This window comes from Syngnathus typhle, linkage group LG6 (assembly GCF_033458585.1).
Source record: "Syngnathus typhle isolate RoL2023-S1 ecotype Sweden linkage group LG6, RoL_Styp_1.0, whole genome shotgun sequence".
NCBI classification, from domain to species: Eukaryota; Metazoa; Chordata; class Actinopteri; order Syngnathiformes; family Syngnathidae; genus Syngnathus; species Syngnathus typhle.
The window spans coordinates 12,094,579-12,108,846 of record NC_083743.1 but is presented as its reverse complement, the minus strand read 5'-3'; the positions used below and the strand labels follow the sequence as shown (position 1 = coordinate 12,108,846).

The 14,268-nt window shown below is 41.3% G+C and overlaps 1 protein-coding gene across 1 annotated transcript in view; it reads left to right on the top strand.

Moving 5' to 3' along the window:
* Positions 1–9,149: 9,149 nt before the first annotated feature.
* dscamb (Down syndrome cell adhesion molecule b) overlaps positions 9,150–14,268 on the top strand; it is an 80,315-nt gene continuing 75,196 nt past the window's right edge. Inside the window, 1 exon segment of the mRNA XM_061281840.1 lies at positions 9,150–9,856. Coding sequence (XP_061137824.1) covers positions 9,814–9,856 — 43 coding nt within the window. The 5' untranslated portion in view covers positions 9,150–9,813.

Below are 14,268 nucleotides of genomic sequence, written 5' to 3'. Positions count from 1 at the left end.
AAATGAGGCTCCCAGCGAGAAGTTAAGCAAGATCAATGTCACAGGCCTTTTTCTATGCTGTCTGTTCCTCACAAAGGCATCCACTGTTTCACTGTGAATTCCTCACGAATCCACAGTTAGACTTGTCACATGTTCACCGTCATCTTTCTCACTCTCTTGAGTCAACCACCATGTTTACAATAATTTCAAAAATACAAGGAAAGACTGTGACATTATTCCTGTGTGGTGCTTGTCATGCATTGGGTCTTGTGAATGAACGAATTGAAGTGTACTTCCTGCTTAGTTTGTGATATTTTGTCGTGTTTCCATGGTCTGAAAGCATCATAATGAAGAGGAACAAGGATGTGTTGCTTACTTGTGCTACTGAGCATGGAACACATAATTTGCCGTTTCATCATGAATGTCCATTTTGTAAGGAAGTGGAGGTGGGGGGCAGATTCACATCTATCTATCTATCTATCTATCTATCTATCTATCTATCTATCTATCTATCTATCTATCTATCTATCTATCTATCTATCTATCTATCTATCTATCTATCTATCTATCTATCTATCTATCTATCTATCTATCTATCTATCTATCTATCTATCTATCTATCTATCTATCTATCTATCTATCTATCTATCTATCTATCTATCTATCTATCTATCTATCTATCTATCTATCTATCTATCTATCTATCTATCTATCTATCTATCTATCTATCTATCTATCTATCTATCTATCTATCTATCTATCTATCTATCTATCTATCCATCTATCCATCCATCTATCCATCCATCCATCCATCCATCCATCCATCCATCCATCCATCCATCCATCCATCCATCCATCCATCCATCCATCCATCCATCCATCCATCCATCCATCCATCCATCCATCCATCCATCCATCCATCCATCCATCCATCCATCCATCCATCCATCCATCCATCCATCCATCCATCCATCTCTCTCTCTTTCTTTTCCCCTCCCTCCCTCTACCATATCATATTCGATTCACAACCAAATTGTCATTGTTCAGAATCCAAACAGGGATTAGGATGAAGTCAAAATAAATGAGTGCAATCAGCCCCATGAGAGTATCATGATGAATCGCTTTGACAAAAGACCCTCATTCTTGCAATTCAACAAATGACCACAACAAGGCACTCTACTCCATTCTTAGGCCTCAAGTGTTGCAGGATCATCTGTGGATGAGAAAATTAGGCAGATTAGGAGAAGCAGTGGTCCAGTGCAAATCTCCTTTACTGGGACATCGGTGCTTAATCCTGCGCTCTGATCATTACTGTTGATGGGAGAGGAAATGCTGGCATAGTATATGTACACAAGCAAAACATCATGTTGGTTCGTACTCCCGCAATGTTGAAATAATGGACTATATAGTATTGGACAGCATAGTTCCTGTGGATTCAAACAATATTAGCATACTAATATTTATTCTTTAAGCGAATGTCCCACCATATTGTTAGTATTTATTCGGCACGTTGACTGTGATTGGCTGGCAACCAGTACAATTTACTCTTGCACAAAATCCTTACGGGATAGGCTCCACACAGAAAGGTGGTCCAGAAATCCGATCGCAGCTGTTACACTGTTCTCAGATTTGCTGAATATGCATTTTAATACCATACTGAATTATCACCCATGCACTTGTATGTGGTCTACATGTGAAACGTTAAAAAGACGCATTTTGGGGCGTCATGTTTATTCCAAGTCCCTCACGTTCTATTGACGTACTGCATGTTGTTCATAACGAGCTGTCTCTTCCGCAGCCCGAGCTTGCTAATAAGGCGTCATCGCTGCCGGAAAGTCGGTAGTTCAAATGAGGAGAACCTGAGAAGAATATAAGTAGGACAGGCCAAACATCACGTGCACCTGCTCAATTACTACCAACACATGCTATTATAGTCTTCATTTAACAGACATCTGTGGCAGACAATGCCTCTCTGTTGCCCGAGTAAGCAAGCACGAGGCTTGGACACTTCCGAGGGTGGTGTTGCCTTTTCTGTTATGTATCTGTTTGTTCATTCATAGGATAAGCATTAGTGACATGAAGATGAGTCATTTAGGCTAGCGCCATAACACGGCGCCATGGGAGTCAGTATCACTGCCACCCTGCTGCTTGTTGCCTCAAGGCACCGCTCGTGCCCTCACCAGCCTGCCTTGTTACTGTAATGCTACACACACTTAGACACACACACACGTACGCATGCCATCTGTGTTTGTTCAGATACCCACCTGATGCGTTGGATGCCTCAGAGCAGATGTTGCTGCTATAGTGGACTGTGAAACTGTGACTGTCCTCATTAGAGTTCTTTGCTCTAGGAGCAATGTCTGTGTTTTCTACATGTACATGAGGCTGTTAATGAAATTATGTAGAAAAGCTTGCATGTCATTGTATGTGGTCCGTGAAAGACTAACAAATTCCATTGTTGGTGTTTTAACAGCACAATCGGGACAGGTGGTCTCCAAGTTTCATCCTCTGTGGAGTTCTTCTTGTAGTTCCTTATAAACGTACTTGACTTTGCCAAGCTGCGTCTGCAGAATTATCAAAACGTTTTCTAGACTGTGTCTCACACTTAACATGCACAGGGAACAAAAAAAGGGCCCAATGTGTCGCAACAAAGCTCTTTCACACAAGATTAAAAACAAAAGAGCATTGCAATCCATCCACACCAAATTTTGGAAAGCAAATTTCAGCAAAGTGCTGCCTCTTCAGTTTACACGATTCCATTTTTTATTTTTGCTTTGTTTTGATTTGATCGATTCGTTTTTTTTCCTCATATTAACTCTAAAATGTGATCTGCTGTGATAGTGTATTTTATACACTCGACCTTTTGTGAGTCCTCTCTGTGAAAAGTGCTTTATAAATACAATTTACTTTCATATCTACTCATACTCCCATTGTGACTTTCAGGTGCAACGCCTGGAGTTTTTTCCCCTCATTAGAATAGGGACTGCAAGGCGAGAGCCAATTAGAGAGGCCAAACTTGGCTCTTTAAGGACTCATGTCGATAGAAACCAGATTCGTACCTTACTAGTACTTTGATAAACACAATCCATTAGGGGAAATGACTGTAAAAACTAACCTTGTATTGCGAAGCTGCCCTTGCAGTGGTGCTTTGTGCATCCTTTGTGCTTGAGTGTGTCCCTCTTTTCCTACACCTATCCATCAGTTTCATAGCATGCAATCTCCATCCTTCTGCCTCCCACGTCCACCCACTGGTGCTCTTTCTGAGTTGGTCTGGGCGCATATGAATTGTTCAACTATATTGCAGATTGTGTTTTTAACAAAAGTCTCAAGTGTGTGAGTCTTCGCCCTTCCTCCTGCCATGACTGGGGTAGAGGGGGCTTATCCTTTGGCAAGATGTTCTATGGTGGGGGAGATAAGAGCTTTGAGGGTGGTGGTAGTGTTGTTGAAGGAAAAGCTGAACAGAAGCTTGAAGGAGGAGGTTCAAGACAAGGCGATGGGGTGGGGGTTCTTCATACATTTTTATGACCACATAGATAAGGTCAGCATTGTGCTATCGTTACTAGGCAACGCTGCAACCCCGAGTCAGATTGAGTTGCGAAGCTGCAAAGTCGGATATCTTAACGACAACCCTGATTCGATTCTTCAGCTGAAGTCTTTGTCAGAGCACAGGCTGAAAGAAGGGGGGTGCATAAGTTCAGAAATATGAGGCTGAGAAAATGGATGAAAAATCATATTTTGGATGTCTTATATATTAAATGATGCAGTTTATGGAGGAACACTGTTCACAGCGGATATTGATTTTTCTAGTTTTTAAGCAGTAGAGGATGGAGACCAGATGCTATATGCGCAGAGAGTACAAATCATCATCACAACCATTCCACTTCTCATCCTTCCTAAATTCTCCCCCCCCTTTCTCTTATCCATCAGCTGCCTATCCTACAATCTTATTTCTTTCACTCCACAAAACGGCCCTTCATTATTATTATTTTCTCAGTATAAGATTTCGCTCTAAAATTTCTATCACACAATATTTTATTTTGGGTTGTTTAAACAAAATATTTTCCCCCTGCAACCTGCCCTGTAGTTGTGTTGTTCACATGGCTGAGTGTCGTGTAGTTTGCGTGGACCTTTTTCTACTCTTGTATCATCTTCCCCTGGATGGATGGATGTACCGTATATAATCTTGTGCATTTTTATCCAAGCTGGGTGCAAAATGAAATTGTTCATGAAAGTTATTTCCTCTCACCTCAACATGAACCATATCTTTATATTTTATAATTCTGCTCTTACCACAGTTGGTACATTCAACTCTTCTGATGAGGCTGTTTAAAGAGGACGCCTGGTTCGTGAAGTTGATTGATCCCCGGGGTGGGACAGGTCAAAGTCAAACTTAGTTAAGTTAAGTGGCCACCTCACTTCTGTGCAAGCAACATGTAACCTTATACACACATCTGTGAGAAGCCACGAGCCGGCCTCATCTCTTATCAATGTCATTGTCTGAACAAACAAAGGGTATCATTATGCCACAACTGAGATTGTTTCTATTCTGAGCTAATGGCTCGCATAGTGTACGGGCAACCTGATCCTGCTCTGGGTGACCAAGGAGTGATCTGAGGCCTCACGTTTTGCTGATGATTGGCCAGTCTGTGTGTTGTTGTAAGCGACACCAGGCTTCGCAGAAGTTGTCAAAACAAGAGGCTCCATCCTGAGGGATTACCCAGCCGGTCTGCACACACACCAGGGATGCGGTGTGCCAAAGGGACCACAAAAGCTGTGGGTCCTATGGGCCGGTATGCTCCTTTTTCAATTGAATCTGTGTGACTCTGCAGAAATGTGTTTTCTTTAATACTTTGCATCGTCCAATAGTGGTTAATGGGATCACATGCAAATTTGACCACAGCAATAGTGGAAGGTAATACATTTCAATAAATGCAAATTACATACTGTATTTGCTCAACTGTAGCTGGGGTTCTTACTAGACAATACTGACCTACAATCAGAAGATGCAGGCGGCCTTCAAGTGTCGACTTTGCAGGAGGCAACTTTTCATCATCCGTGTGTGGGATTCTACTTCCAGTTCCAAAGGCATTTTACAAGTACTTTGATGTCCAGCACGGGCATGTAGACTCCGCGTCTATTCTGCCCTGAATTTAATAGGAATGAGGCAAGCCACTTCCATTGGCTGCCGAAATCAAGTCGGCTGTATTTAGTCCCACAACTGCGCCTGTCTACAAAAATGGCAAAAGAAAAGAAAAAAAAATCCACCCATGTGCACAGTTAGACAGCACATTGTGCGAGACTTAATTGCACTAGGCACAAAAATAGGGCCTCTAGACGATAATGACTTCTCCAAAGGCTAATCAGAGTCAGGAGTTAGTCAACCTGGAGTCCAATTAAAGAGCCTACAAAGTGATTTTGGTGATTTGGTTCTCAATCTATTGAATATGTTTTGTGTTGAAAACATGTGCAAAGACTTTGAAGAATAAATCACGTTATAATTCTCATGTTTAATGACTACTCGCAGACGTTAGTTTCAAATCGAATTGTATTACTGAATGTAATTTTGCACGTGATCATATCGATAGATGATATTTGTTGACATCCCCCATCCTGTTGCAATATCTATAATGAGTTTAGTAGTGAAATGAAGAGCACACTAGAGCTCAGATGCCAGTGTGAGCTTTACTGAACAAGGAATCGTGGCCTTGTTTGCGTGTCGTGTTCATGAATTGTCTCATACGTACATGCACACGCGGCCACACAGCAAGACCAAGACTGTGCAGAAGCCCAAGGGTCTCATTGTCACATTCACTTATCATGGTTTGGCATCATGCTGGGGGGTTAAAATGACCCCCCCCCCCCCACCACCACCACCCACACAGCAAACTCAAGCCCACCCTAAAATCTATTCTGCCCATGTTTAAAATATGGCTGGCTTGAAATTGAATCATTTTTTATTCATGTTTGTATCATGAGATTGTTTTCATATATTGCAGTACTCGTCATCTAGTACGCATTTATTATTGTTATTATCTGGGATCTGGTGTCAAGCAATTACAATTGTAATAACGTAAACACAACAATGAAAGAAGACACAAACACACAGTTTGAGGTAGAAATAAAATGTAAACAAATAGATGAAAAGACATTTAGCTTCTATTTAGTTTGTTTTTTTTCTTCAGAAAATGAGAAGAACATTAAATGAATCAAGATACAGACTTGACCTTCTTATTCTTGGAAAAAAGTTTATGACTCCCAATCATTTGAATGGCAGTGCCTACTGTATTTACAGTATAAGACTGTATCCATGGAAAACATAAAACTGTGACCCCAAACTTTTGAAAAGTAGTGTATGTAATGTAAAAACAATGAAGTATTTACTCTAAACTTGGAGAGTGTGCCGCACTTACGAATCATTTGTACCTATGTGGAAGAATTGTGATTCATTACCTCCCACCCGACCCCTCGCCCCCAGGATTTTATTATTGTTGACGCATCAATATTTTAGGTCTGATGAGAATATTTTGGGTATAGCCTACAAAAACAGGATTGGTTTTGGAATATGTTTCAAAGCTGGGGCATTTGCGTTCAGCATCTCGCCTGCATGCCAAGGCTCTTGTCTTCGGTGTGAAAATTTAACGTATTGTCTTTCACACAACAAGCCTATTGTGTTCAGCTGTCCTCCTGGCGTAAGTGATGAACTCAGCACCTGTTTTCCATAGGGGCCGGAAGAGCTCGTGTGAGGAGCAATGGATATTCATTGTTATTTTGCTAAGAGCCTAAAAATGTTTGCAATGTCAATTAGGGCCTCCCAATCTGTTTCAACTTGCAGAGCAGTCAAACACACCTGCTGTCAGCTGCTCACTGCAAAGTCATTGGTCAGTATTGATGTTACTCCATGTATGTTTGTTGTCAAACACAAATTGTAAAAGTGTGCTTATACTGGGCAACGTATGGAGTATGTGGACAGTGGCATGAGTGTGTGTGTGTGTACACTGTACACACACGCACCCCTCTTCAAACTGAACCTTTTGCAATTTGTACTCAAGTGCAACGAGACTGCATTACAGACCGCAAAGAACATGTAGTGCATCCTTAAAGGTCACACAAAATCCATTACATGATCTAGGCCTTCCAATCTACTTGTTATAATTTAAAAAATAGTCATAAAAAAAATAATAATAATGAATCAGATTATCTGTACAGACAATGGTTTCTTTTGAACATTCATCATTTTCATATACTGTAGATGTGAAACTTAGTTAACCATTGTTCTATTAGAATTTAATAAAACACTCTCTTAACTTTAATGATAAATGACCAAGTTGTCTCATCTCAGTCACACTAGTGTACTAAAAGTTAACAACTGTAAAATCTAAAATCAATGTTGTAGTCTACCTTTGATAGCGGGTAAGATACTAGGTGGCTGGCTCGTGAGCATTTCGCAAGAACAGCTAACATTAGCATTTACTCTTTTGGAATTGTATGCGCTTTGCAGCTTTTGGATTTTGACACACCACTGAATTGATTTCTTCGACACAACTTGTCCTACACTTCAGCATCTGTCACGAGTCTGTTTACTGAGCTGGATTATAGCAATGCCTTTTGTCCCCCAAAATGTCAGATGCCCCCTTGTAATTCCAAACACCCCAGCTCTCTCGGTCTTGAATCCACAGTTGGTGTTATTTTCTTCACTCTGTATTTATTTGCCTTGGCAGACTTTTAATGTCACCTTCTATGGCTAGAATAAATGCATAATAATAATAATAATAAATGAAAGAACTGGCTTTAAATGACCAAAATCTCACGCTAAAACACCAGCGCTGTGTTTCTAATCCATTGTCAATGATAGGCGGTATCTCTGACCTACTGCCCTGATTTGCCGAGGGTTTCTTATTTATCACTCCCACTGAAAATTGAGACTGGTAATACTTGGTATTTTTAAGAGATGCAAGAAAATGTTTTGCAGCCCACTATGAGACAGTGGACAGAACCTCTGTAACATATCAGAAAAACTCTGGACAGCAAACAGAAATATGAGCTCTTTAAAGCACATGCTTCTTTGTGTCCAGGCAGGGATGGGACTAAAACAGACAATGGGCAGACAATGCTGTAAATTTGTTTGCTATCCATCCTTTGTTTGTTTTTCTTTCAGAGCATCATTGCCTGAGCCTTAGAGTGAGTTCAGACAATGAATATCCTGCAGTAAATAAACATGACTCTCTGTATATTCTGTCATGTGGAATAGAGAATGAGATGCAGACTACTACCCTGCTGGTAATATCACATCGAGTGTAACCCAGCTCTGTGGACAGGCCCCGCGGGCTTCTTCGGCTACTACAGCTACACCCTTGACTTCAAGGCAGGCATTAAAATGGACGGATGGTGGCGTTGCCAGTGCTGGCTGGATTATGGGGTTTGAGGGAGGCAGCGCGGAGCATGCATTTGTGCATCATGCGTGTGCCTGACGGGTGGGGGATGCTCCGGTTTAACCCTGCATTTCATGCAACCGTTACTGCATGTATGTACGCTTTCGTTTTTCAGAATTATTTCGGACCTTCACTAAATTTCAAGATCATTTGGTATAATTTTTATTCTTCCCCCATGTGTCTCATTGAATATTTGACATTGGATGACCTTGGAAATGTTTGGCTAGGACCAGGCTGCACCCAGAAAAAGCATGCTTTTCCTCTTATAACAAAGAATATCAAATTCTCATGCGCCTTGTGACCTGCATTTGAACCACTTGTGATAATATAATAATATTTGAACACCATTTAGTAATGTGAATGATTTACGAATATGAATCACTTTTGTTGTCAAGATTGTGTGCAAGCAAGAAATATAGAGATCAACAGGAGATCACGTGATAGATGAGGTAGCCTGTGAAATGATCAGCTCTAAGTAAATTATTTTAATTTTTCGTTTCGCATCTAATAATTGTATGGCACTTTATTCTTGACTCTAAAAACTTGTTCTGAGGTTGAGCACAGCGTCGGATGCAGCCGTGTTTTTAATGCAAATAAGTGTCGTCTCCAGTGGCGTGTTGCCCTCAGGACGCGACCGGTATCCGCCTCTGCTCCTTTAAGGCAATGAGGAATTAAAGCGTCTGCAGGGGCAGAGCGGGGAGGAGAGGGGGAGAGTTTTTTTTTTTTTTTTTTTTTTCAATGTAATGCTCCCCGAGTCCGTGCGGTGCGACTACAGAGAGCGTCACGGGGAAGATGTGCTTGCTCGCCTCTGCCTCTTGCTGGACGCACAGAGGCGATGAAGATGATTTGACTTTGGACACCAAACAACCTTAACCTTTCTTGCGTCTTCGCTTGTTTATTTATTTTTCCTTTAATTTGATCCTTCCAAACATCTTCCCAAAAACTGTTCTAGTTAATTGAGGTAATTAGAGCGTCGGACTTTTTCTTTCTTTTTTTTTTTTATTACATTGAGTTAGGCAGTTAAAGCCTACTATTGTTAAATGGTCTTTTTGTACACGCCTCTGACTCAGCATCACACACGCACACACTCTCGCACACACGCACGTGCGCACGCGCGCGCACACACACCTGGGCTTCACCCCCTCAGCATCCTTTTGAGAAGCGGCAAGGCGCAGAGCAGAGGAGAGTGTGCACAGCTCTCCCCGAGACAATCACAGGGCTCATTGATGCTCCAAAAGTGGGGCAAAAAAGTAGCCAGGAGAAATTAAAAGTACAAGACTCGGGGAGGCTCGCTTGAAGACAAATGTTTAACATCACCCTTAACGCTCTGAAGAGAACCCCAGGAAGGCACCGGTGTGAGGAAGAAGAGAAAGCATAGCTGTGGGGGGATTGAACGGAGCAGGGCATGTGGATATTGGCTTTTACCTTGTTCCAGAGCATCTTGAATGGTAAGTTTCACTCAGATTTTTTTTTTTAATGTTTGTATTTATTATTGATTGATACGTATCACACATAGTGAGGTAGAAAGAATGTGGGCATGAAATTGATTTTTCATGGCTGTCAAAAGGCTGACACCCTTGATAAAGGAAGGTGAAGAAGGCAAGGCGCAAGATGCGCATATAGAACCCTTCAAAGCTGGCCACCAAAATGCACCTCTGGCCTTGATCAGATAAATTGGACCTGTTCGGGATCATATTTAATGGTTGCATTTGGAAAAATTGAGTTTTCAATATTATTATAGTCTTTTCAATGAAAATATTGTAATGTATTTTCATTTCTTTCTTAAAATTGAACTGTTGATGCTACATATTCTCTCAGCGCCACAGTGGCCCTTAGTAATAGGTGACGTACTTGATATAATGAACATTTGATTTGCCACTGTCCTTGCTTCAGAAAATGTCCTCAGATTTACATTAAAAAAAGCTAGAAAATGTTTACATGTAAAATAAATAACAACAGATTGATAGTGGCATTTAAATAAAATCCCAATTGACTGTTTTCTCCTTTCTCCATCAGTGAGGTTTGCCAGTGTTTGTATTTTTCCATTTGAGGGACGAAAACCAGCTCAGCCTTTTATTAGTATTCCTAAACTAAAGTGCAATGTCGTAGCACAGAGGTCACATTTGAATTTTGGGGCCAGTTCAAACACATACTAAACATGCATTTTCCCTTCAAATGGTCAAAAGCTTCCCTCTCCATTTAAGTGCATTCAGATTTGCTTATTGTTTCCTTCGACCTACCTGTATATTTGCGTGAGGACACATGCATGTCGTGGATGCTGTGCACGCTTATTTGTGTCATGAATTTTCATTTTGATAATCAATAGAAGAAAATTGATCGTTTATTGCATTCAGTTATTGGCCAGCATCCCTTCTTCTACAAGGAGGGGATTATGGCTGCCTGGGTGTGTACGTAAGGCAGGGTCGATGAAGGGGAAGAGAATGTAAAATGTCTGTGCGAAAACACCGGGCTTAGATTTTCCACGCAACTGTACACAATCAAAATGGAGGGTCAAGAAAAGCTGAATGCACAAAGCAGAAATGCGAGGAACATGGCGTTTTACAGGTACGAATACATTTGAGCCGCATTGAGGAGCCGTGATGTGATTCGGTGTGCCCCCAAAATGGATTTTCCCTTCTGCCTGGGACGATCAAATAAGGCTTCGGAATGGATTTAGGCTTCGGCGTCGCCTCTTTTTTTCACCTGGGGCCATATATTGACATTGACTAAAATGGTATTTCGCCTCAGCTTGTGCTGAAAACTCATAAAAGAACAATAAGGAATCCTCATCAATCATCATCATCTGACTGGTACATTACATCAACCGCTATGCACAATTCTGTCTTTTTATTGTGTGAGGGATTATTGAACCAGCGCCTGTGGCAAACAAGTGATAAGAATTAGACTGCCGTGTGTAGACGTAACATTGCTGCCGTGCGTTTTTTTAATTTATTTTTCAAAAAGGAGAACATGTTTCATCATTTACAGCGTGTGTTGTCATTTTATTACATTTCACCGTAGAGGAGGCCTGCTTTATTAACTATTGTTGATTAGCTTGAAAATGAGCTGCTCATTGGCTGAGCAGGCATCGTCAGACTGAATGAATGACCTTGTAGACAGGAGGCGGCACAATGATTGGTTTTCGAGACAATTCTTGCTGTTTCAGAGTTAGGCCTATCACATGCTCACTGGCCCGTCTCTATGGTAACCTCCTTTATGGCTGTCCAAAAAACATTCACTATTAGTGGTGGAGAAACCTATACCGTTGGTTGTCGGATAAAAAAAAACAACAAAAAAAACGGATTTGTTCCTGTCCTCTGATTGTTTACCATTTTCCGCCTTATTAGATCACTACACTACAGAACTTTTAACTATTTATTTTATGCTAAATGTTTTGAGACAATGGTTTTGGAGTTCAGTATGAGGAGCTAATTTCAATTTCTCACATGAAAAAGGGGAAGAACCTTTTGTCCTCAGTCGGGATTAAGATTATTTTATTTCAACCCATTATTTTGGTCACAGTTACATTTGTAGTAAACATGCAGCATTTGAGCCACTTGAAAAAACAAATCAAGTCCACACATGGTGCCACTTTAACAAAATCATTGGCAACCTGAAAATGTATTCGCCCGCTGTCAGGTGCTGTTTGGCAAATTACATTGAGCTGTAAATCTTCCCCACATGTTCCACTCTTTTTTTGTTGTTGCCTGATTCCTATACACCACACAGTATATTTATGTTGTTTTCCGATAACAACAATAAAAATCCTAAAAGGTACAAAACAAATTTCATCATCGGACATCGATATCTCATTAGTTCTCCTAAAACAGAGCGAAATTCATGAATACATTTGAAAATAAAATTTAATTGACACACAATTTGAAACTTTGCTTCCTTACAATTTTGTTTATGACCGTTTCCGTTTTTTTCAGTTGCACCATTTAAGGAGCAAAATACCTGTGTTCAAGTAGACGGCCTCATTTACTTGATTCATTAATTGTCAGCGCTCCAAAGTAAACATGAAGACCTCCAGTCCTTCTCTTAACGAATATTCAAAAGCATATTTCGGTTTCTTCCAGTCTGCTAATGCCCCTATTCAGCTATCAATATTCCACACGAATGAAAACAAATTCAATCTTTCCCTGAGAGCTGCCTCAAGGCAAAACAGTATCAAGTTAAACTACCAGATTCGCATTCTGGCTGCAAAGACGTAAAGAGGAGCAGCAGCAATGAAATGTAGTCATACACATGAGGCTTAATCTGACGCTTAAAGACTTAATCACGTATGTGTTCGATAAGATAACGGTTAAGCAGAGATCAAGAGATCACGCAATCAAATTTTTATCTCAATTATCGCTGACCTTTTTTCAGAGGAAAACCTAGGAAATGTGGAAGCTCTCGCTGCAGCTATCTTATAGTGCGATTAGTTAGCCTGCCAATTCTGTCATGACCTCATATTAGCAAACTGAAACACCACCTTGGACTCGAGTGGCGAGATGGATTCAACTTGGCCACGAGTAGAAGGGGCCAAAACAGCCTGGCGCTAATATAACCAGGCAACAGAGACTGATGAGAGCCCAATTAGGTAGAACCATTGGATGACCCGAGACATGACTACATTGGCTAGATGTTGCCATCCAGCAATAAACTAAAACCTGAGCCCCTTTACTGTCTTGCACATTAAGGATGTTTACTAGCAAATAATTATGGCTTGATTGCAGACATTAGATCGCTACCCATGAAATCTAATTACATGTTAAAAACATGCAGTCAAGTGATCAATCATCTTGAATCACTTTGCTCTGATATGAATATCTAATGGGGTGGATTAAGTACAGCAACGCACTTAACTTGTGTGTGTTTTGAGAGGGTTTGCTGGGTTACAGTCTGAGCACTGTGATTCCAGCTGAAAAGGCCGCTAATGTCGGGTAATGGAGACCCTGATGTGTGATCATAATTGATATCCCTTGTTCATTTGCACCAGTGGGATAATGAGGGCTACTCTACTCTACGGCGCAGCGCCTCCTTGAGCCTGTCTAGCACTCCAATTAGGTGCCAGCTTTGGCCACTAGCTTGCGTGCGTACGTGCTTCATCCAGGGCAAAATCTAATTACCGATCATACTGCGTCTGTCTGGATTCCAGCAAATCGGAGGTGTAATTGCACAAGCCGGCGTGTAAATGTCTCTCGCATTAAAACGTTAACGATATCATTTAGCATCTGCGTGGAAAGAAGCTGAGGCAGGAAAGCCCTCAGCAGCCAGATGTGGGTGTTTGATCATGCGTGCAAAGTGAGGTTGTAGTACATCTGGCGGGGGTTCCCCCTGTCAGCCTGGCTTTTCGGTAGAGAGGATGCTTTTCATTCGCTCAGCACCTGTCAAAGTGACATATCATATTCGTGTGCTGCACCACTCACAGGTACTGTAGTGGGGAAGAGGGAGAAAACAGCAAGAAATCAAGTTGGGGAAGTTGAAGAGCACAATAAGAAACTGGTAGTGGAAGAGGAGTGAAGAACATTCAGGAAGAGGCAGATGTCATTCCATCAAGTAATCGATTGTTCTTTGGAGTCCATCTCTCGGTCGGTCATCACTCGAAGAAGCTAAAATACTTCTTGTCAGCTTGGTAAGAGTCATCCTGGTTTCAAATGGAAAACATAGACAGTAAGGTGTGCCAAGCGCTTGTGTTGTGTATGCCCCAGCTGAGTGTTCATTGTGGAGGACAGGTGGCGGAAGTGTGATGAGTTTGCCATCCATCAGCCACCAAGACAAACATTGAAGCCGGACTTCATAAATACTGACTCTTAATCCAGTCTTGCACGTACCAAGACCAGGCTTTGAACTTGCTGAGGCCCAAGGCTGAATT